Below are 25288 nucleotides of genomic sequence, written 5' to 3' on the forward strand. Positions count from 1 at the left end.
GAATGTCAAACGCGATGATTCTTGCTGAAGTCTGAACCAATATTTCAAATTGTCCCATGTAAACCACAATAACTGTCATCATTTTGGACTTCAAATTGGAAAGCTAGTTATTCATGACTTGCTTGTGTGCTCGATGAAATATGTGGAGGGGATGAAACATTTTAATGGCTTCTCCAAAAAAAATCAACTGGGCTGAGGATGATCGTGTGTTGAAAAGTTGTCACTTGAAATTGTGTCAGCAAGGGTTGATTTATTTTTTTACTTGACTTCCTGTTTGACAAAAATCTTATTGAGACACGATTCCTTCCAAAGAATCAGTTTATTTCTAATTAATCAAGCAAATTCAATCTAGCGAGTCATGTAACAACAGGAACAGGATGCAACAAATCTTGAAATATCAATTTCTTGGTTTGTTTGGCCTCACAGAAAAAACAAGAATTATAAAGCTTCGTTTTAGGGCAGGATGGTGTCGCAGAAACAAAAAGAACAAGTCGCAGCATTTAAATAGTTCAGAAGGATGTAGAGGATGAATGTTCCCCCTTGTTCAAACTCAAATGTCACAACTGAGAAACATGCAAACAAATGCTCCAAAAAAAACTATAACAGATCACTTTTTTTATTACAAAAATATGACTCTGTGAACTCTAACCCAACGACAGAAATTGGCGTGGGGGCCACGTTCACTCCAAACACAATGAAACAGTTGAAATGGATCATGAAAGACATCAAATTGACCCATCGGGTGCTTCAATCAGTAGACAAATCAAAACACACTGCATAGCGCTGCAGAACAGAGGCCTGAGAGCAAGTGTTTACACACACACACGGAAATTTTGCATTGATAAACTTTTAAAAAGAGAAGAACTCTTAAAACTGACACAGAGTCAACTAACATCCTATCTGCAGTCAATGTGTTGTTACAAGACATGAAGGACCACCAGACTGAACTCAAAACGTGTGCTCCGAAGCGACCGCACTTGTATCCCACCGAGCGTCTGTCAATTAACACAAAGCGTCATGCTTTTGATTGACCTCATCAGGGAGGTATTCATTTGACACGTTGGACTTTAAACTGACTCACCTGACCCCCTCCCCCTATTAAAAAAAACTCCCTTCATCCTGCCCGGTTAATTATAATGTGTGTGTCGATGTCCTCAGTCTATTGAATGCGTACGCGGGTACTTTTGTTCACGTGAGGTTGTTAATTTTGGGGCGGGGGAGGCGGCGGTGCCGGGGGCATGCCAAACGGGGGCATGCCCGGTACCCCCATTCCCATCATGACAAAGTTGGAAGGATCCATCGGCGGTGGAGGTGGCGGTGGCGGGACATACATCATGCTGGTCGAGCCGGGAGGCGGGGGCGGCGGAGGAGGGGGTGCGCCAGGCGGGAGGGGTGGCTGGACCCCCGGAGGAGGTGGCACCATGGAAGGGGCGCCCATCGGAGGTGGCGGCTGAGACGCGGAGCCTGCAGGCTGCTGAGGCTGTTGCCATGGAGGGAGAGAGCCAGTGCCAGGGCTGGATGTGGTGGGGGTGTCTTTGAGGTGGTAGGGGGGGAAGGAGGACTGTTAGCACTGACTGAATGAACAAATCAATGAATGAACCAATGAACGAGTGTGTCCATTTTTGGGTGTCCTTACTTTGTTGCCAGGGCAACGGTGTGCTCGTTGCCATGCTGCTCGTCTGCGGCGGCGGAGGGGCCTGCTGTTGCCACGGCGGCAAAGGACCGGATGGAGGAGGCGGCGGCTGACTGTTGGGGGGAGGCGGCGGAGGGGGCATCATGCCCATTGGGGGTGGCATCATGCCTGAAACGGACAAAGCAATCCAACTTTTTAAAACAAAAGTCAAAGTCAGCTTTATTGTCAAATATGCTAATATGCATGACATACAGCACGGATGAAATTACTGTCCTCTCGGACACAGCATGCAAGGTACTTATCATGACATGAACAAACATAATAAACACGAAAACGGCAATTTGCCAGGAGGGGAGCCGCTGTGTGTTCACGTGCCGCCATCTGAGCAGACCAGGTCAAGCATCCTTTATCGAATGAAGTGGCATTTTTTATGCATTTGAAGTCTCACAGCCAACAAAAACAGCAAGGGAAGTTAGCATATTGAAAAATTGTGTCTCATTTTACTCAAAATGTGTGTGTGTGTGTGTGTGTGTGTGTGTGTGTGTGTCTCCGCGATACAATATTCTGCTTTTCATGATAGTTTTGACACTATTTTTGGTTTGTGTTTTGATTAACTCGTCGAGCAACAGTTTTTTTTCATTCTTTTTGTTGTTTGTTGCTTTCAATTTTTTTTTAAAACGTGTATTATTTGTCAAGTGCAAGATAAAAAACGAACAAGAGTAAACTACTTCCATGTGATCATATGAGCTTCCTCATCCATCACGGACACATACTGCCAAAATTTAAAATCCACCTCAAAAGCTCAGGGAAGACCAAAACAAAGGTTTCAATTTTGGGTCACTGTCATAATGTGCATTATGTATCTTCTGCTATTTAGTAGACATGCATCAGATTGTTCTGCCAGTAACAGTACCTCGCTGAAATCGATCATCAATCCATTTGAGGGTATTTGCAATTCCAAAACATGCAATAAAATGTCCCCAGTAAATCAGCGCAATACTGTTTTGGCATTCTTGCCGCACTCTGCGTAACTGCTCGCCAAGTCATTCCAAGAGCTAGTGATGTGTCGTTTGCGAACAAACCGGCTCTTTGAAGCGCACAACTGGAGATGGCTCCAAACAGGGAGCCGCTTATCAGAGCCGACTCCCCTTATCTTAAAGCCCCTTACTTGTGTTGTTTTACTGTAAATATTTAAAAAGCTTATAAATATACACAATCAGCGATTGGAAATTGTTGACCTTGTTTTGAGATGGGTTGTTTTTGCACTTTATGTATATATGGCGCACTCCATATTGTACTGCATCTTGAATATGTTCAGAAGAATATAAATAAAGCCATATACAGTGGTACCTCGGTTCTCGACCATAATTCGACCATAGATAGCCAGCTAGATAGCTATATAGTTCATCAATAGCTAGCTAGATAGCCAGCCAGCTAGACAGCAAATAGCTCACTAGCTAGCTAAATAAATCAAGAAATATTCAGACTAAATGCAGATTTTTTTTCCCCTTTAGTCATTCATTTAACATCAACTTTAAACGGCAGGCGATAGCATAATTCGTAACGAGATTTTAGAGTTAGTTTTGCGGCTAACGAGTAACAAAAAAACTCATAAATAAAATATGTACACTCAAAATTCTTTTCATTACTTTGGAAGGCAGGCTACAATAGCTTCAAAAAGAAAAAAAACAACATGGCAGTCTGATGATGTCATCAGCGTCCAGTCAAAATGGCAGGAAGCTTTCCACCGAGAGCGCCAAAAGATTTTAGTTTGAAAGCAGTTCCAAAGCGCACAAAAAGATGGTGCCAAACATGTTTGCGCTCACCCATGGGGTGGCCGTGAGGTCCGTGGCCGTGATGTCCGTGGCCCTGGCCCATGGGTGGAGGGGGAGGCTGCATCCACGGGGGAGGAATGCCGTTGGGGTTGGGGGGCATGGGAGGGCCTCCCATGCTAGGCATGGGGGGAGGGAAGTTGTGATGACCCCCTCCGTGCATGGCGTGGAAGTTTCTGTTTTCGCTGGAAGCAGAGCTCATCCAAGGTGGCCGGCTCTGTCGGGAGACGTGCGATTAGTCCGAAACAGAGTACCCCCCCAATAAATAAATAATAAATACCGGAGGCGCCTGGCCACTGCTGGGCGCTGAGGCCCGTGGGGGTCCACCCTGCTGGCTGGGCGGCCCCCCGCCAGATGTCGGCAGCGGGGCTTCCCCCAGCTCAGCCATGAGCGACAGGTACTCCTTGTCCATCCGAGCCTTGTCCTGCGCCGATTGCGGGGGCTCGCCGCCCGTCGCCCTTTGGGCCGCGAAGGTACTTGACGCCACGCAAACGGGATGACGTATTAGCGTACACGTCAGCAACAAAGCGGGAAGGCTTTGGTGGTTTACCTGGTGTACTTGCAGTCCGAGGAGATGTGGCCTGCCCCCCCGCACTTTGTACACAGGGTGGTGTTGGTGATGCTGCGGGGCTCTGTGTTCTGCCAGGGACGAAGGATCCTACGGGAAACGACGGGTTATCAATTGTTTGGTCTCGCAGGCCAACAGGAAGCCGATTGGCTAAAAATTGTACTGAAGAACTTTTGATGTGCAGATCCTTATGAAAACAAAAACAATTGTAAAAAATGATCAAGGATAGTTGTGATGATTTATGGGTTCGGACTAAAATTGTACCTAAATGCTCAATATTGCTTATTTGTATAAGTGGCGGCAAAGTCTTTTTTTTTTAGAGCAGTCAACATAATTACAAATCCTCATTTGTGGGGACAGCGTGTGAATAGCGGTGTATTTGATATATTTCAAACATTGGCAGGGATTTTGGAAGAGACTGAGCCCGAGCCTTCATTCCCCCAGCTGATGCACAAGCACCGGTATTTGGTTTTATAAGAGTTTGAGCGCTACTTCCCAGCCACAAAAGACCCACGAACTGCCAAGGAATGGATCCGCAACCCATTTTATTTATAAGCGCCTTTCAAAGCTCTCAGGGACATTTTAACGCATTGACCGCCGTACAATGTGAAAAAAATGTGTCCCCGTCCAGCGGCAGGGTTTTTTGTCATTTTCACTCAAATTGTAGGACTCACAAAATATTTAGTTTCAGGACTACATAAACATTCAATACAGCGTCAGAAACTCCACTCTCTTCTTTGATCAGAAATAAAAGATAATTTCCAGCTTCTTTGGTTCTGGAGTTATCTGAGCTTGAAATGGGGGTGGTTGTACAAAATACAATCCATACATATTGATTTAAAAAGCGCTTTAACAACAGAAGAAGCTGTAACAAAGCGCTAACATGGACAAAAAGGCAAATGAGGCCGCCTCGTTGAAGGGGAAAAACATTGCCAGAGGTCTGACTGGCGCTTTCTCGGCAGCCCCCGCAAGAAAAACTAAAACCTGAACAAATTCGGAAATGGCGCTCCACGTCATGCTTTTCAATTGGATGTGGCGTTGAAAATGGATATAAAATGGGTAAAACGGAGCTCGGATCACATCATTCACGTCAATGTCATCTTTTGAGACGGATGTGTCGAAAGGCGCCATTCGGTATGGGATCGGCAGAGCGAGGCGAACGTAATGACCTGTTGTCGTCTTCTCTCAGCGTGCCATTGAGCCTGGCCAGCTCTCTCAGCTGCATCTTGCGCAGGTCGTTCTGGTCCTCGGGCGTCTCAATGCCTTGCTTCAGGATATTGCGGATCTGCAGGGAGAAACATTGATTCAAAGTCGGTCGAAAGAAAAAAATTGAAAATGGCGGACGGGGGTGCTGGAGTAAACACCTGCTCCACGGCTTTCTTGACGTTCTCCATGGTGTTGGCTGTGACCAGGGCGTGCAGAGGCTCATCCTCGCCGGGAAGCATCTGACCGTCCTTCCTGCCCACCTTGCCCTCCTTCACAGAGCCTTTGCCGCGGATCATGATTTTGGCACAACATTCTTTCTCGATGTTCTTCAAGGTGTTTCCACTGGTCATTGACAAACCCCACCCGGACCCAAAATAAGATGGCGGAAAGATGGCACAGACCCACCCCACTGTGAACTTCAAACTCACCGTGGCCCGATAAGCAGACCGACAAAGTTGATCTCGGGGTATTCGTCTTGAGGAATCATCACTTTGTCATTGACTCTGGTGGCCGGGGGTCTGCACAGAAAACATTTTGAATTTTATTACATGATTGGGTTAGCTAACTCAAACGAAATTATAGTGAATATAAAATGAGTTGGGTTTCTATTCAAATAATCACAAATATATCAATTTTGAAATAGATGAAATAATTGGTCGATTATGACACGAAAAAGCCAATGAAAGCAAGGATGACTAATAAACCCCCCCCCCCCCCCCCCACACACACACACACACACACACACATATATATATAGAGTGATACCTTGGCTTACCAACTTAATTAGTTCCCAGAGTGTGTAAGGCCTATAGTGTGTATCCCAAAAATGTATTTCCCAATGGAAAAACCATTAAAATGAGAATAATCCGTTCCCAGGTCCCTATAAACATCATTTTCTAATTTCTAATATTTTTTCTAAGCCTTCAAGCTACACAAAATATACCTTATTTTATGTATAATTAATGTGCTATGGTATTATAAGAAATAAACGGTACCGTATAATAAAGTCGTTTTATTGACCTTTGAGACCGGTTTCATCAGCATTAAACACTTGATGAGGAACGTAGCCATCTTCTTTCACCATCTTGAGTAATGATCCCTTTTCTCTTCGATAATTTTACCTTGTACCTTGTCAATTGTTCTGTTTAGCTGGGTTGATAGCCTTTTGCATCAAGTGTACAGATGGCTTGTGGGGGCTATTTGTGGAGCCTGATTGATGGGATATTTCAACCTTGCAGTCTACACTCTGCCTTTAAACTATCAAAGTTGAAACAAGTCCAAATTTCACTGGTTTATATCCATTTTCTCATTCTCTCTCTTGTCGTCTACCTGTCTCTCTAATGTTTAAACCCCTGCCTCCTCACTGATGCCTTCTTGACCAATCACGTGGCTTTCACTGAAGACTGGGGCCGGGGAATAGAGGACAAACAGTCGGCTGCCATTTTGTTGTTAGGAGAACGGGCTCGTTCGCAAACTACACATCACTCATTGTGGCAGCTCCGTGTGTATCCCGAGAAATAGTTCGTATGCCAAGGTAAAATTTTCATAAATTTAACGTTCGGAAACCGAAAACCTCATAAGCCAAGAGGTTCGTAAACCAAGGTATCACGGTGTATGAATATTAGTCATGCATATGTATTTTTTTAAAGTGCATTTGCATATGTGGTAAAGTCAGCAACTTCCCGCCGCACCGCATTCGGACACATACTTGTAATCGGCAGGCGGTTTGAACTCTGGGTTGAGGGCGACCATTTCGGTGATGAGGGCGTGGCGCTCCTCCTCGATTTTCTTGCGCGTGCGATACTCGCGTGTGTTCAGCCTCTTGCCCTCGCTGTTGTAGATGGGCTCCGGCGAGGGGGACCTGCAGGTAGAGACGGGAGACAACAAAAAAAAAAACGGTCAGCCTCTTGATTTTAACCCACCCCCTCCCCTCATTACCAAGCGGGCCGATTTGCAATTAGTCAGAAATTCTCCCTACGGCTAAACTGTTTTTTTTCTCGCCTTAAATGTCATGTTGTGACCATACCAAGACATGAAAAGTATGATCAATTGAATTATATCATATTCTAATGCGGCTCTCTGCCGCCAATGCCGATGAAAGCGATTTCTGAATACGGCACAGACTGTTAGCAGAGCTCCAATACCCCGAAGGGGCGACAAAGCAAACGCGTGGCCAGAGTTACACCTGCATACAGGATTTGTTGGCCTAAAAGAGAGAAAAGTTGGGAGGAAAATAAAATTCTAAGCAGAGGCGCTGAGAGCTGCTCGGTGCTGATGTGGCGGAAGAGGTCGGTACCTCCCCACCTGGATGCTGAAAACCTGCGTTGCTGCGTTAGGGAGGCTCTGTGCTTAAAAAAGGGGGGTTAGGTCGACGTGGGCTAATTTGGGTTAGAGGAAAGGAATTAGGATTAGATATCCACCTTTTCCTACATACGATCTCCCGGGGCGGAGATACATTTGTTCATCATGTGACATAAAGCACATGGAGCCATGGAAAAATAAATGAAAATAAAAAAAAAATCAGTCCAGTGGTGACGACATGAAGCTCCTCCGCTTGATTGTCCCATAACAATGATGCAAAAGACGCGTCGGCTGCAAAATTTCAAACTTTGGGTAGGCTGAGAAAACGGCCGCTTGTGTGTTTCCAAACTCTCCAGCGCATAAACAGGCGCATACTGACAATCGGCTCGAATTGGACAATTCTAGAGCCCCCCCCCCCGCACACAATCGAGTTCGGCAAAAGCCCCACTAGCGGATGTCCCCGAAAGATTATCCTGTAAAATGGGGTATGGTTGAACATTTAATTGAATCCCAATCGACATTGCAGTGGGGAATGCAATTTTCAGAATATTATGTCAGTATGCAAGTGCACGCACGCACACAGGACCACCAGGGTAGTTTAAAATTGATACTTTGGCAAATATCTTTGTCACTCTATTACATTATACATACATACAGTACATTTTTTACTTGGAATTTATGTGTGTAATGTGTGTGTTAATAGTGTGTTTTACCAAAGACTGATTCAGAAGTGACAAAGAATTGCATTTTGAGTGAGATTGCCAATTCCTTCAGATTAACTTATTTTTTATTTGGAGCTATTTCTATTTGTTTATTTTTCATTTAGACGAATTAAATGTTGCGAACAATTTTTACCTAATCATCTTTTTTTACTTAACTTCCAACATAAAATGTCTCTTGTAATCTAGCAATTAGAAAAAAATAAGATAAAATAAAGCGTCGTATTCCAGTGCAACATATATGTATACGATTTATAGTCCGGAAATAAAGTTCTATACATTTAGAAGTTTTATATATATATATATATATTTTTTTTACACATATCTATAGATATATTGTTCTCTATCTATATCTATAAATTCTATATCTTTTTTTACAGAAGACTGTGCCGGGAAGAGGGGAAAACAGCACAATTCAAATCACAATGACAGGAAACAATTTTTTTTAAAAACCCACATTGTTATGTTATTTTTCAAAGTTGTTTGGCCCAAGTTGTGTGCTTTTGTAAGGCCCCCCCCAAAAAAAAAAAATAAATTCAGAACACAGTCGTGAGGGTGAGAGTCATAAGTATCAAACCTGTTCAATGCTTAGAATGGCAATTTTGGTTTGAACCACAGACTACATCAAATGTGATCTCAAATGTGATTGCATAGGCTGGACGTGAGGCTCCTTCTCTTTGGTTACTTTAACAAATTATAATAATAATTAAAAAAAATACAACTACAGGTTGTTGATTGCATAGGCTGGATGTGAGGCTCCTTCTCTCTGGTTACGTTAAATTATAATAATAATTAAAAAAATACAACTAAAGATTGCTGCATGTTTTTGGACACAAAGCTGTTTGAAAAAAAAAATCAAGACGCGTAATGTAGGCTATTTGCTATTATCATAACAACACACTTGCTCCGACAAACGGATAAAATAATATTAAATGCTATCACTATTAAAAAAAACGTTCTTGTTTTTTTTTATATAATTATCAAATAATGAACCACTTGCCTACAGCTAGAATTTTAAAAAACTAGATTGGTCAAATCTAGCACATCTTGAGACTCCTATACACAATAGATGGAAATGTACTGAAAATGAGCACCCCTCCCACAAATAAAACCCCCAAAAAACAAATTTAAGTCAATAAGGTAGAGAAAGGGTTACTGTTGATGGGTTTAATCTTTTCCCGACCTGTCCTCAGGGTTAACAGGGATTCCCAGGTCTCCCGTACGTAGTTTACGTGTCAGGTCTTCGATCTGCAGTTGGACTGGAAGAATTCAGGTTAGGAAAGAAAACAAGGATGGGGAGAAATGCTGTTATCACAACACCATAAACAAGACGACGACGCGCCCCCGATGGAGGGGAGCATCGTCTCTCTCATTCATTAGCTCACAAAAAAAAAAAAAACAAATAAATAAAAAAGACAAAACGTAACAGGCATTTCAATTACACGTGAGACAAACGGGCGGGCGGGTTCAAATCCGAACTTCCGACTCGGTCCTAACATTAGCAGTGTGATGCGCATCAGTAAGATGATGACAAAATCAGGTTAATCCTCTAACGACAGATCATGGCAAGAATACGTTGTTGAAAAATCGTTTCTCAGACAAGCACTCGCGTTGATGTCTGACGAATGAAACCAAATCAAAAGCAAACGCAAAAAAAATGACACTGTGCTGTCGTGTTCCAAATGATTTGATCACTTTTACTTTGTTGACTTATCAGCTCAATGGAAGCAAAATGATTTGGAACACTAGAGTCGAACCTTGTTTCAACATACAATTTCGATATGTTCAGTAAAAGCTGGGTTTTCGACCATAGTCCGTTCCAGAACCCTGTTCAAAAAATGATTTGTTAAAAAAACGAAACATTTCCCATTATAATGAATGTCTGTTTTTTTAATCGTGATTGAACAATACAAATGTGTAGACTCGCAATGGAACGCTACACGAGGATATTGTCCAATTTGTGGAGATCTCAGCCAAACATGTCTCCTTAAAAAAAAAAAAAATGATTCAACAATACTAACATCGGTCACAATGACACGAGGAAGTGACGTCTAAGGAAGCGGAGGGCAATCGAGTGGTACGTTCAGGCGTGCTCAACTTGGTCGAGAACCAAATTGCGGTCATCAACAAGGCATAAATAACCCAAAATTTTGGGTCAAAAACCCAACCGGACTAGAACCAAGACACTCGAAAACCCACATTTGACTGTATGTTGAAACGAGGCTCGGCTGTATGAAAGTGGATTAGGGCCAATGAAGGAAAATGGATTGCTCTAATTCTGAGTTTCTTCTTAGAATTCTGAGAAAAAAAAATCAGAATCTTGCCAAAATTCTGTGAAATTGCTCACAACTACAACTATTTTCCTGATGACTGCATCGTACCTCACATTTGCACGAGTGGGGGTGCAACGATTGACGTGAGCACAACCCCATTAATCATAATATTAATAACACCCTTCCTTTCATAACGTTGCTGCTGTGAAATGTAATTTTCTCCACTGCGAGACAAATAAAGGTAAATCCAATCCAATACATTTTATTTACAAGCGACTTTAAAAACTCTCAAGGACACTCTACAGCAAGGGTATCAAACTCATTTTTTTGCCGCATTGTCTTTCCGGTTTCTTTTCTGGGTGGTGTAATGAAATTGGGGAATCCATTCGGATGTTTCATCCCCTCCACATTAGATACAGAGCGCAAAACAAATTAATAACTACGTCTCAAATCTGAACTAAAAAAAGACTGTTATTGTGGTTTACATACAATGATTTAAAATGTTTGTTCGGTCGTCAGCAAGTATCATGAAATTTCAATTTGCTTTCGCTGGCCGAATAAAATGACACGGCGGGCCAGATTTGGCCCCCGAACCTTGACGATGACACCTGTGCTTTACAGTCAAAGACAATTGTCATTCACCCCCCCATACTTCCTGGCAGTGTCAAATTTAAAAGAGGTAACGGGGTAATACTTTATTGAATCAGTGCACCTCTAATTAAAAATAAAATCATATTGTTTTGATATCATTAGCGCCAATTAGCTCGCATTGCATCCATTGCAGCATCCACCGTGCACAGGGTGCCCCCAAAAGTCATGATAAAATTTTTGCTTTCCAATTTTGTTCCAAGTATCAAACAGATGCAAGGGGCCTGTCACATTAATACCCGATGCTTTATTTTGTAAAAATAGCTCCTCCAAAGGTCAATATCTGAGCCACGAGCTCAGCATTCAAACGCAGCAATTTTGTCATCTGCTTGAATGTTACCAGAAATGAAAATAAAAGGACGTGGACGTTTGCCCATATCGTATTGGTGAATAGACAAAAAAAGGGTGTGACGACATAAAAGTGAGCATACAGCGGCGCACAAACATGACCAACGGACTGGACATCGCTCACAATGTCAGTTATAGAGGAAACTGGTGTGTTTATGTGTGTGTACTGAGTGAGCTTGTGACCCAAACAATCATTTTCGATGAGTTGCCGTGATTTTTGCTTTGTAAGTTGGAAATTGCCCGATGGGTTTCGCCATTGAAGCAGCATTGCACGTACGTCAACCCCCCGCTTCCGCCCCCCCCACCACCAATTAAATCAAAATACAAATTAAAAAATATACACAAAGCAAAACGTTTGCATGTTAAGGAAAGACATTATGAGCTCCCATGCAGATACAAAATCGGTGTGTTGTCGGGTAGGGACAGAGGGCGGGGCAGGCAAGATGGTGACGTGTGACCTGCAGTTTATGGACAGATATCAGCAAGCGGTGGTGTTTCATCATTAAGAGACACGACAACTTGCTGACGGCAGCCCAACGGGATGCGGGTTTGCGGGCAGGGAAAACACCACTCAATGATGACCATTGTTAACAATTAACTTGAGGTTGTTTAGTCAAAAAAATGGAATAAAAATTAAATCCTCCTTATGCAAATAGCAGATATGAGATACAAACCAAATGAAATGTAAAAAAAGGAACCTTCGACATCGAAACCAAGTGTCCAGGACCGGCCGACGTGTGACATGAGAAAATTGTAAAATATTGCTGAAAAAATTACCTATGTAGGCTCTCTCTTGGTCCCGGGTCAGACCAGGCGGGATCACGGTGGGCATACCCGGGATAACGGTTTTCTGATCGGGCGTCTCGCTACTCCATCGGCTCTTCTTTCTTTGTTTCTTCTGGCTGAAATCTATAGAGGAGCAAAATTGGGCTCGATTCAATACTAAAAAAAATCACAATGTTATTTCACCGTGCAAACATCAACAAAACGTCAAGTCGGTATGACAAAGGATGACAGATATATTTAATACAATTACAAAATAATGAAGCAGTAACCCTAATAATCATATTGTAAATGCATGAGCACAAATCCACAAGATTTGGGATTGAGAGCAGTTACATACAATACGGTTCTGGCTGATTTTTAATATCAGGGCAATCAGATAGCTGACGTGTATTATAAAGACATCAAGAAAAGAAATTGGTTGATTTAACTGTTCCCGTAAACAATAATGTGTTTGGGGTAAGTCCTCGAATGCTGAATCGTGGAGTGGAGACTCCACAACGCCGTCGTTAACCAAACGTAAATTACTCAGTAATACAATTGCAATTCGTGACGTTCTGTTTTATGCTTTTTATTTTGCGCGAAGTGTTGGCCAAGGGAATTTGTACTTACTACATACAAAACATATTGATTTCATTTTAAAAAATGACGGCGCTTTATATGCATTGGGAGTGAATTTCGTTTCATTTCAACGGGGAGGCTAACTTGATGGGTCACAACGCAACTGTTGGGAACTTTCGTTTTGTGTCGAGGCAAACGAATACTATTAAGTGCGACAAACCAAACTATTGTCATGTTGTTTTGGTCCGAAGCCGCGTGGAACTCGTGCCCCCACGCTAACCAGCCACGCGAGCGGGCACGTTCATTAGCTGCGAGGAAGCGAGAAGCCGAGACGTACGTAGCCTTACCTTGTCCGCCGAGCGGCTGTTGTTGGCCCGGCTGGGGCGAAAACCCACCCGGGGCGCTAAACTGGTGCGTCTGCACAAAAGCCGGAGAAGCCATGGGAGATTGGAATCCTTGTATGGCTGGGAAGGGGGCGGTGGGCATCATTCCGTTGTCGGAGCCCGGCCCTGCGTCGAAGCCACGTTTGGCGCCGATGCTGGGGTGCAACTTTCCCAGCGGAGTTGCGTTTGCCCCCGTGGCCATTTTGCCCTGGTCCCGTCCACCCGCTGTCGAAAAACAAGTTGGTTAGTGTAGGCCCCGAAGGTGCCGAGAAGGGGCTGGTGACCGCCTCGCGATCTCTAGTTTCGCGCGCCGCTTCCGAGTCATCAAAATGGCGCCGCGCTCAAAAACCACAAAAGATTGTCGCGCCAGTAAGACGCTCGCCGATTGGCCGACGCCTCCCACGTGACATCACAAGGAGTGAAGACACCCGGCAACCTCGTCCACTCGGCACGATCGCAGGTACAGTACACTCACGATTGCATGTACAATATACAAACAGTTAATCGTTTTCAGAATGACATTTTCAATTCAAGTTTTCCCCCCATGCCAGTGACAATTGCACATTAAAATCTCGTGTGGGCTTCTGCCCAGAATACAACAGTGACATTTTAGTCTACGAATAGGAAAAATGACTTTGTTGAACGTGCCTTGCGAGAAAATGTAATATAGTTTTCACAACTACGAGTTTTTAAGTACTTGGGTCAAACGTGACACCCGTTAATAGCGTCAAACTCAAAAATTAAAGGCCAATGGTTGAAGGTCAGATTGCTGGCGTGAGTGATAAAATGGTTACAGGTAACATTAGCCTCTACGCCCCAAAATGGAATTCAAACACACCCAAAAGTTGACTTAATTGTTTATTTAGGAGGCGACAACAAAGACATCAAGCGGTCCATATAATGAATCATAATTTGATGAGAGGAAAGAAATAGAGCGTGGGTGTTAACAGCAATGCAATATCACAATTTATGATTGTTTCTTTACTACAACCCAGACATTTCTATTGTACTGCATGGGAAAAAATGGCGGCATCCCCCACTAGATAGAACAAATGGGTCGGCCTGGTTTTGATGAGCTAGTCTCAACTAAAGAGTAGGCAATTAAAGCAAATTATTTACATGTTCTACCATTGCCTCGATTTGGAATTAATCAATTAATCAGAATTAATTAATTAATTCCCAAAACTACTCTAAAAAGCAATAGACATTTGAGAAAGACTTGGCTAAAAAGAAACAAAAAAATTCTAATGAAAATCTTTGCATGATGCACATTACACTAACTGAACTCTTAAAGAACGGTGTTACTTTCCAAATGGAGTGGAGAAACGTGAATGTATTCACAACCTAGCAAATTTGGACACGAATGTATTTATTTTTTTGTCATGACACATGAGCAACTGGATCTCATTCAGTAATACCAGAGGCCGCATGCTAAACGGCTAAGCTAGCCCACCAACGGCGGTCGTGTTTGTCCGCGTGAGACAAACGCAGTCCCGCGGCTTGTTAGAGGTAGTACTTATTGGCAGTTGTGGCCACGGTGGGGATCTGCGAACCGGGATACGTGTATCCTTCACCCTCGGCGGCGGCTCTCCGAATGGGACTCCGGTCCCGTTGCACGAACGGGGGGACCGCTGCAGCGGTGACCTGAGGGACCTGATATGCGTCGACGCTAGACGGCGGCGCACGGACAGCCGTGGCGGCGGCGGCGGCGGCAGCAGGCGTGGCCACGGCGCGCTGTTCCTCATAATAACCGGCGGCGTACATATTGGCCCTGTACTTCCCGTAGTAGTCCACCATTCCGTACGGATCTCGCTCCTCGTAAGGTGAACGGCGCATCGGGTAGCCGGGCACGGCGCCATAGTACGAGCCGTCGGCCTGGTACGCAGCCCCGGCACCGGACACGCCGTAAGCTGGGTGCGGCCCGAAACGGGCCGCATTCTCGAAGCCCGGACCGGGTCTGAACGGCGTGGCGTTCCCGCTGTGACCGGCATATTCCACTTCCGCGCCGCTGAAGCCCGCTTGATACGCCCGGTTCTGAGCACGCCCGTCAAACCTCGAGGCATCGAATCCATCAGAGTTTGGCTCTGAGCCGTTTCTGAGGTAGCCGTTTTGATCTAGCGGGCATTCTTTGGACCAGTGGCCTTCCTGCCCGCAACGATAACAACCCGATCGGTCTCCCATTCCCGGCGCAGTACGGAGGCGGCTAGTCGAAAGCTTCACGCTCATCAGTTTGCCTTGGAAAAGGAAAAACTCAATAAGGACTTGTTTGCAATCAGTATGAAAGAAAAAGTACATCCCCCGCTTGGCTACTCCTAAAATTATGGCCCGAAAAATAAACAAAAATAAAGATTTGAACATCACAACACAGCAACACAACATGAAAGCTGAAATCCGTAACTTTCCAAAGTCGGACCCATCGCACACCGCGTGACGCGACTATTGGGACATACGAGCCGACGATGCAACCGCGAACACCCACTGCATGTCCTCTTCGACTCACCGCAAGACCCCCCAGAAAAAAATTAGGAAACACCTTCACGTCAATGATCGTTTATAAGTCGCACGGCAAAAATCGCAACTGAACCACAAGACTGTATGGGGGGGGGGGGGGATTTTCTGCCCGCCGCAGCCACGTTACCACAATATAAAGACAAAAAGGGCAGCAATTAAGCCGTGTGGATATTTTAGAGAGTTTCTCCGCACTTTGCTGTAAAGCCAAAAGGTATACATGTCCAAACTTGTTGCAAAAAGGGCCAAATTTAGCGTGTTAAAAGTTTTTAAGGGGGGCCAACCTTAGCGGATGTTCTTTACATATTACAGCAATTAATTTCAATAAATGATGAATTTCAGCAAGCCATATCAAAATTAAATTAATGTTAAAAATTTAAATTGAATATTCAGGCCTTCAAGGGGTCGCCACAGCGAATCAGTGACCTCCATCTTCAGACGTATGATCCGCATGTTAGTTTTGGCCAAGCAAATTGAATATTCAGGTAACGTCACTTTTTCTAACAGTTCAACAGAATTGTTCTTTTGTTGACTGTGGCCATTTTAGATTTTTTAATTAAATTTAGAACATCAAAATGTATAGTTAGAAAGTCGATGAAAAGGTTTCTTCAGCCGTCATCTGTACTTCTTTGAAGGTGTCGGACGTTAGGGCCTAAACTACCAGTAAGACTTTAGTTTGCTGACGAAGTTGCTTGGATAAGAAGTGATATATATATATATATATATATATATATATATATATATATATATATATATATATATATACACACACACATACAGGTAACATTCGACTTACGACTGGAGCGACTTACGACGTCCCGTACTTACTGCCAGACCTTTTTTTAAATTCTACAGTATATATTACAGGCACAGGTATACAGTAATAAAAATCAAAAATGCCAAATATAAAATGATAATGAGACTAAAGATATACAATTTATAAAGTTTGATTATATAATAGGATTCAATAGAAAACGTTGCTTTAATACAACAGATTGACATCGTATACTATCCTGTCGTATAAACCTTGCGTCGGCCATTTTGAATGGATTTTGACATACGACCGTTATGTCGGAACGGAACCCTTCGTAATTCGGATGTTACCTGTGTATATATATAGATATATTTTTTATTCAAATCTGAAGTTGTTCTGATTAGCCGTTCCTTTGATGCACGCGATGCAGCTCGCGCGCATCTCAAATTGCAAAAACGGAACATGTCGCTGATGGCTGGCCCCTCCTAAAAACCAGTCGCACAACCTAGTCTCGTGTTACTGTTTCACGCTGCTACCGATGCAGCTCAAGATAGTTGCGTTTGTGCAAAAATTCACCTTGTTATCACCATACCCGATTTCTTTTCGGGGGTGCACGCAGACTGCGCACAACATGCCAAAAGCAACGCGGCCCGCCACGCTCATTCCGGTATGAGGAGTTGAATAGTAAAGCAAAGACAAATTTTACATTCAGTATTCAGCCACCGGTGGCTAGTAGAGGTGGGACCGGACAGATAAGGCAATATTACGGATACCAGCTTTAGAACAGGAGCTTTGCAGTAGGATTGGGCGATACGGCCTGAAAAGAAAATGTCAAATTTCCCACTGATCAAAGAATCCAATTGGAAGCTTTTCTTCAGTGTTTGAAGAAAAAAAAAAGACATTTTGGCTTTTTTCCCGTTCTGGGATTTGTTAAACTAACTTGCATCAGCTTTGGCCAGAATAGATTTATTCCCCCAGAATATGTATGTAAACATGGCCTTTGGCATGAATTAATTTTGAAATGTTCAAGAATTTAACAGCATGAAATAATCACCGCCTTCTATCAAGCTTTGGTCATACAGACAAGGTAGAGATGGCTATTTCTATTTCTTGGCAGGAATCTTTTTTTTTGCCACCAGTGCTTTTGGTTTTGTAACAGCAACCAATTAATCACCCAGTCCTACGGCGCTGTTGACACCCGGCGTTTCACTCACCTGATGTATATTCGACTTACCTTTTTTTCCTCACAACAAAACAGTTACATCAGATAAGACATTTCCCAATAAAAGCCCAGCCCAAGAGGTCACCTTTGAAAGCTGTGTTGTCTAACTGATTAATGGCCTCCAGGGCATCCTCCATGCGCTCCATGTGAACGAAGGCATAGTTTTTAACTATGTCGCACTCCACCACCACGCCGTACTCTTCAAATTTGGCCCTCAGCTCTTGGTTGGTGCAGGCGATGTTTCCCACGTGGAGCTTGGTGGATCCTCTTGTTTTGCCGCGGCTCAGCTCCACATTCATGGCCTGGCCGTTCAACTGATACTGGTGGAGGTTGCGGATGGCTTCCTCCGCCTCCGCTTTGCTGTCCATGTGGACGAAGCCGAAACTCTTCAGAATGGAACATTCGGCGATCTTGCCATACTGAGAGAAGAGTGACCTCAGTTCGTCTGATGTTGTCTCGGGCGAAAGGTTCCCCACGAATATTTTCACCATTGTGACTGTTTACACTTCACTCCTGAAAAGGGTGGGAACATTGCAAATGATCAGACCGAACTACTTCATTGTAGTATAATGGATTCTGTTCATCGCGGAGCGAACTAGATAGCTATGTGTATATTGTGTGTGCCTTTTTGTTACAGAGGACTCATCCGTCATCCATTATACTTGAATAAAGATTGGAAGGAAGACATCTTTCTAGGAACATAACTGACTCAACGGCTAGAGCAGTGATGTCGAAGTCAATTTTTGCCACGGGCCACGTTGTAGTTACGATTTCCTCTGGAGGACCGTTACAAATTTGTGGAAGCCATTAGAAAGTTTCAACCTCTCTGCATATTAAATACAGAGGGCCCAGCAAATTAATGAATGACTAATTTTCAAATCAGAAGTCAAGAATAATGACTGTTACTGTAGTTTACATATGACAAATTGAAATTTTGGTTTGAACTTTAGCAAGCATCGTGGAAATTGACATGCTTAATTTGCTTTCACGGACCGAATAAAATTATGTGACAGGGGAGATTTGGCCCCCAAGCCCTTGACTTTAACACCTGTCCGCTAGAGGCTATATACAGACATTTTTAAAAAATATATACATATACCTTTACTTGGATATACTTTAACGGTTTCACACCCCCACCCCACCCCCAACAAAAAAAACCTGAAAAGATCTACAACGCTACGAGTGAGTAGCAAGTGCAGTAGTTCTTTTGTGTTTAGCGTCGCGCAAACAATGTGGACGTCTGCGCAACATGGACGAACCTCATGCGCAGACGACGGCAGCTTCGCGAAATGAACTTGGCGTCCCGAGAACCCTCACTTGAATCCAATCCGTTAAATCCACGTCATCTAACAGTAAAAATGATAACGGTTAAAAATAAAAAAAAACCGTTACCATGGCTGGCCTTGAACAGACGCGTTAGCTTTCGCCGTAGCCGCCTTAGCAGCGGCACTCGCAAATGGCGGCCTACCTTTTTGAAGCGACGTAATGGGGGGAAATGAGATTCAATCGCGATTCAAGATTGAATCGACGGAAAAATATGGAATCGGTAACACGGGCAACATTTTAGCATTTCAAAGGCAGTCCAATACTTGTGAACGCGTGTAATGTTTCACACGCGCAGTGGAACGTCGAGATCTCAATCGAGCCGTAATTCAGGTCACTGGGACGGTTAAATAATGGACATGAAAACAGGGGAAATTATTCTTCAATTTTCAATGTTTTTAACCCGCCCAATGTAATTAGATTCTTGTTTTTTTTCTTACGATTGTGTTCCGGCGGCCTACCTTCAGAAAATGAGTCTGCGTTCACTGTCGTCACACTGGAAAATGGCGACGGGCTAAAGCTAACACTGAGGGGTTGGGCTCAAAGTACTTTGGACACGTGACCTCTCTTCTTCTGTGGTGTTCACTGGCGGGGTGGAAATTCAATCTGGTGTTGCATTAGCACCACCAACAGTGTGACCTTAGTTACGGAAATACATCGTGTCCCGCATTCATCATCGCGGTCTCCACATTTCACTGGCCAACCCAGGGGTGGGCAAACTTTTTGACTCGCGGGCCACATTGGGTTCTAAAATTTGACAGAGGGGCCGGGCCAGGAGCATTTGGAGGGAGTGTTTGGGCCGGAAATACTCTGAACAAGTTATGTCCATAATTTATAAAATCACTTCAAATGACTTCGACTGAGCGTATTTTACAAAGATTCCACAGCATATAGCGAGAGTTTACGTTCTAAGACTTGCGCTGAATATTCACGAAGTCTTGTTTTCGAGTTGATGACGATCCCCATGTGACGTCACGTTTGGACGCCCCTGACCGAGAAAGCGACATACAATGCATTTTGGGTACTTTGTTTGGTCTGAAAACTTCGTGTTGATCCGTGTTGATGGTGAAATTAGAAAGAAAACACATAAATAACGCGATGGTGAATCGTTGTGTGTTGCACCAAGACAACTACAGTAAAGTCTCGTTATATCGATATCGGATATATCGATAGTCCCGGTTATATCGATACTATTTCTATGCACGCACGGAGAAAATACATGCAAACAGGGTCGGATATATCGATAGTCCCGGTTATATCGATATTTTTTCGGACTCCCTTGAATATCGATATAACGAGACTTTACTGTAGTTTGATGCACCTTATATATGAAAACAGTTTGAAAATTCAGCATTTATTGGGGGTGCGCCTTATACTACTGTATTTGATATTCGCTGACACAAATTCCCAGCTGACAAATCAGCCCATTTCCAACGGAGCTTGGGCGCAATCTTCTGCATTTTCTGGGTGCTACATTGCTGTCATTGACGGCTCGAATTGATATGGGAGGACTCCTTGAATCAATTGCAAACATTTATGCTTTCCTCTTCAGAACTATTTGAATCATATTCATAATTGGATGAGTAACAAGAAAACATCTTCTCCGAATCTGAAGCCATTGTTTTGATTCTCGAGCAAGGCAAGACGTCTTGGCGTGACGTCACGAACAAGGGGGTGGGACCTTCTGAAACTGGCCATTTCCGGATTCATTTTGAAGTCATTTTTATTGGTGTTTTTCATTTAACTAAAAATATCAGCCTGCCTGATTTGTGTATTTTAGATGCTATAAAACGTTTTTCTGATGTCACTGGGAAACAAAAAAAAAAGGTGCCGGTTGTCCTTTAAATGTAGTGTGTACAAACATCATAGCACAGTAAGAACACTACAACCCAATTTATTAACTGTCTTTCAAATGGATGAGAAGGTTTCTTCTGCCGTCATCTGTACAAATGTGAAGGTTAAGATGACGGCTGAAGAAACCTTCTCATCGATGGACCACTCCTGTACGACTGAGAGCTTACACAGACGTGTCTTTCAAATGTGAAAAATATCCCTGATCAGTTAATAAATTTGTCTCAAGGAATATGGCGTTTACATACTATTTCGCAGATACTTGGAGGAGGAAATGGAAATAGATTAAAATAACATACGCACTGTGATTTATCAAGATTGCGTCTGTTTTTAATAAGTTTTCATTGAAGGGGCAAAGTTAAAGAAATCAACATTTATTGAAAAATTGAATCACTTTCAACATTCAAAACATGTTATTACACAACGAAATATTCAAGATCAATAATACCTACTTGTGTTAAATTCCGCCAAATCATAGATGGTTTGTCGTGACCGCGTGCTCAACAAACTCTCCACTGACGCCCTCGCCTTCACGTGCAAACAATACATGTGTACCGTCGCCGAGCACACAGACATAGGCTACCTGCAGTTGAAATTTGCATACTCGGCACGGCAGCCAATCAGAAGCCTGCTTCTTTCTTCCGGACTTTATCAAGCGTTAAAAAGTCGTGCAATTGCATGTCATTTTCCAAAATAGATGCACAGAACCTCAGCCCAGAAGAAAGATTCAAAAGAAGCTAACAACATATGTCACGCTACAAAACGTAAATTTACATTAAACCGTGACTGTAAAGTGTTATGAAAGGGGCTTAGTGGCTCTTCGGAAGCAATGTGAAAGCTGCATTGTGCACCACAATGACAATCGACTACTGCAGCAAAATCTACAGCCATGCACATTTGCCGTAAACTAAGCAAGGTAGCCTTTATAGTAGGTATATTCTTCTTTTAAAGAAAACTTTATACTTTGTGACAATGTTTTTTAATGTGATTAGTTTTTCATTGTGCTTGAAGTTGTGAAAAATGGGGCAGGCAACTTTTCAGTTAACTGCCCTGTTGTCCTCTAACTTTTTGTCATGAGTTTCAGACACTGTTTTTACTATTATTTGGGCAAGTTCGGCGGGCCGGATTAAAAAGCCTAACGGGCGAGTTTGCCCATGTCTGATCTAAGATCTTGTTGAATAACCCAGTCACTTCCATACCTCGATTGGTAAACCATCAGGCCCGAGTGCCTTTCCCCCCTTCATCCTCTTCAGCGCCCTCCTCACTTCATCCTTTCTAATACTTACTACGTCTTGGTCCACAACATTCACGTCTTCTACTCTTTGTTCCTTCTCATTTTCCTCATTCATCAATTCTTCAAAGTACTCTTTCCATCTTGCCATCACACCACTGGCACCTGTTAATACATTGCCATCTCTATCCTTAATCACCCGAACCTGCTGCAGGTCCTTAACATCTTTGTCTCTCTGTCTTGCCAGCCTGAAAAGTTGAGTCTTACCTTCCTTGCTGTCCAGCCTAGCATACAAGTCATCATATAGGCCTCTTGTTTGTCCTTTGCCACCTTTACTTTAACCGTGCATCTGCATCTCCTTGTACTGCTCTCTACTCTCGTCCGTCCTGTCACTGTCCCACTTCTTCTTTGCTAACCTCTTTCTCTGTATACACTCCTGCACCTCCCCGTCCACCACCAAGTCTCCTTATCTACCTTTCTTCCACTCGATACACCAAGTACTTTCCGATCTGTGTCTCTGATTATGTTCACTGTAGTTTGCCAGTCATCGGGAAGGAAATAATAATAATAATAATAATAATAATAATAATAATAATAATAATAATAATAATATAATAATAATATCCATCCACTAACTCACACAATAACATTAAAAAATATGCAGCATTCAAATAGAGTACAATTATAAGCCTAACATGCTGCTTACAGCTTGGTATTCAGATAACCCTCCACATATTTTCTGAACCACGTTGAGAAATAATGTTGTGAAGCGTAACCCTCCCCATATTTTCGGCACCGTCTAAATATTTGTTGTAACATACACTGTATCAAACTTACACTCGCGGCCTGTAAGCACAGTGGTTACTGCATCAAACTGGCAGTGCTGAGGTCGTGGGTTCAATTCCTGCTGTGTCCAATTCAGTGTTCTCCCCCTGCCGGCGTGGCTTTTCTGTGGGTTCTTTTCACTCTGGGAGGTTGGTCCACAGCAGTGGGCACCACACTACGGCCCGCGGGCCGTATCCGGCCCGTCGGCACGTTTGGCCCGGCCCCCTGAACAATACCAGAGATGCTATCAGTTTTTTTCCCTATTTGGCCTCCAGAAAAATAAAATCCTTTTACAAGTCAAAGATCGGTTTTCGATCATTATCTGTTCCTATTTTAATCAATGTAATTAATGTATGTTGTTTATAATCGTGATTGAACAATACAAACACGCCTGCTCACAATAGAACGCTAAAGGAGTCGGTCACAATGCGACGCGACGCAAGAAAGTGACGTGTGAGGAAGTGGAGGGGAGTCCGGTGGTACATTCAGGTGCGCTCAGTTTGGCGCCCTCTATTTGCTCCCAGACCCGTTTTCTCCTGTAAACCTTCCTGTCAAAGAGTGAACGGAATAATGGCGAAAAGGTTAGGTGAGAGAAAAATTGATTCAGAATGCAGGGTATTTCACCTGCAGTGGACAAACGATTATTTTTATGTTCAATGCAAAGAAAAGGCTGCTTGTCTCATCTGTCAAGAGGCGGTGGCGGTATTCAAAGAATACAATTTTCGCCGGCACTATGAATCCCGTCACAAAGACAAGTACAATAGCTTGCAAGGCCAAATACGAGCAGACAAACTCTCAAAGCGAAAAGTGGACTACTATCTCAGCAGAATACATTTGTACGCCAAGCTCAGCTGAAGAAGGCATCAGTTCGGGTTGCTAAACTGATAGCAAGCAGCGGTAAACCTTTCACGGACCGAATTTGTTAAGAAATGTATGGATGCTGTCACGGAGGAGTTGTGTCCCGAGAAGAAAGATGCATATAATGCCGTAAGTCTGTCGGCGAGTACAATCACCAGACGCGGTGAAGAAATCGGGATTAATGTATATGGCCAGCTGCAGCAGAAGACGAAAGAATGTGACCTTTTTCCATTAGCACTGGATGAGAGCACGGACGTGCAACACACAGCGCAATTGCTCATTTTTATTGGTGGAGTTAGCGCAAACTTTGAGATATGCGAGGAGATGGCAGCACTCCAAAGTGTCAAAGGGACTATAACGGGAGGGGATATTTTTGACCAAGTGTACCAAACCACGGAGAAGTTGGACCTGAGTTACAGAACTGTGATGTTCTGAAAGCCGCATTCAAGCCCAACAATCTCATTGACTTCTATGCAGTGACGTGCAGTCAGTGGAGGCAGGTGAGGCAGTGCCTCACCTGTCATCATGGAAAGCTGTCACGGAAATATCAAATGAAAAAATAAATTAAACAGTTAGATGTATTTAGTGATTTGTACTTTAAAGTTCTTGTCCATTTAACTTCACCGTTTTAGGATTTTTTTCAAAATCGCTGAATTTTCACATTTGCCGTTCAAATACGAAGTAGAGACGGGCGGTGACGTCATTGATGACGCCAGTGCCTCACCAGCCATGAACCTCACCGCACGTCACTGCTTCTATGCCGCCCTCGCAAACGACACATTCCAAACATCAAAAAACACGCAATGAAAATGTCCAGTTTTTGGCAGCGCGTATATCTGCGAGAAAAGCTTTTCTCGCATGAAACTGCTGAAATCTCCGATGAGATCAAGATTGAAAGATGAACATTTGCTTCAGTGCTTGAGACTGGCTGTAACTTAGAATGGAACCTGATATTCAACGTCTCACCAGCCAGATACAGACCCACAGTTCACACTGATGAACATACATAGGTAAGCTCACTTTTCTGACTTGAGTCATTCTGAGCAAAAACAAATATGATCATAATAAAATCTACTGGGATAAAATCCATTTTTACAGCCATACTGGTATAGTGAAATGTATTGTGCTGTGTAGGTACTGAATCACTTAGTTCACTTTCTCAACCTGCTTCATTTGTGGTTTTCACAGGGAAGTTGATGAGAGAGAGCTGCAAACAGCGGTGTCTACAAGCCCACCCAAACCTACAAAAGCATTATAAGGAAGGAACACAAGAACTTTAAGACACTGCTCATATGTGCCAGAGAGATTCTGCTCTGACAACTGAGCTGAACGTTTGTGTAAGCTCTCAGTCGTACAGGATGAAAAGGTTTCTTCAGCCGTCATCTGTACTCCTTTGAAGGTGTCGGACGTTTCACTTCTTATCCAAGAAACTTCGTCAGCAAACTAAAGTCTTACTGGTAG

The 25288-nt window shown here is 43.3% G+C and overlaps 1 protein-coding gene across 2 annotated transcripts; it reads right to left on the minus strand.

Annotated features, from left to right (window-relative positions):
* Nucleotides 1-300: 300 nt before the first annotated feature.
* Nucleotides 301-19642, minus strand: sf1 (splicing factor 1). 2 transcript variants are annotated; one of them, XM_088990839.1, is made up of 14 exons: nucleotides 19524-19642; nucleotides 17825-18252; nucleotides 13220-13480; nucleotides 12306-12437; nucleotides 9443-9518; nucleotides 6948-7100; nucleotides 5668-5757; nucleotides 5398-5581; nucleotides 5203-5318; nucleotides 4016-4123; nucleotides 3746-3941; nucleotides 3460-3682; nucleotides 1637-1801; nucleotides 301-1533 (listed from the first exon to the last, which is right to left on the minus strand). In XM_088990839.1, exons 2-14 carry the CDS (start codon nucleotides 18228-18230, stop codon nucleotides 1202-1204), a joined length of 2442 nt encoding a protein of 813 aa, XP_088846965.1. In that variant the 5' UTR covers nucleotides 18231-18252; nucleotides 19524-19642; the 3' UTR covers nucleotides 301-1201. The 2 variants fall into 2 exon arrangements, with proteins under 2 accessions (XP_088846965.1, XP_088846966.1); XM_088990840.1 differs by lacking the exons at nucleotides 301-1533; nucleotides 1637-1801; nucleotides 3460-3682; ... (7 more) ...; nucleotides 12306-12437; nucleotides 13220-13480 and adding an exon at nucleotides 14101-15489 and having other exon boundaries at nucleotides 19524-19641.
* Nucleotides 19643-25288: the final 5646 nt, after the last annotated feature.

Source organism: Hippocampus bargibanti, linkage group LG02 (genome assembly GCF_051943395.1).
Source record: "Hippocampus bargibanti isolate YZ-2025 linkage group LG02, ASM5194339v1, whole genome shotgun sequence".
Lineage (NCBI taxonomy): Eukaryota > Metazoa > Chordata > Actinopteri > Syngnathiformes > Syngnathidae > Hippocampus > Hippocampus bargibanti.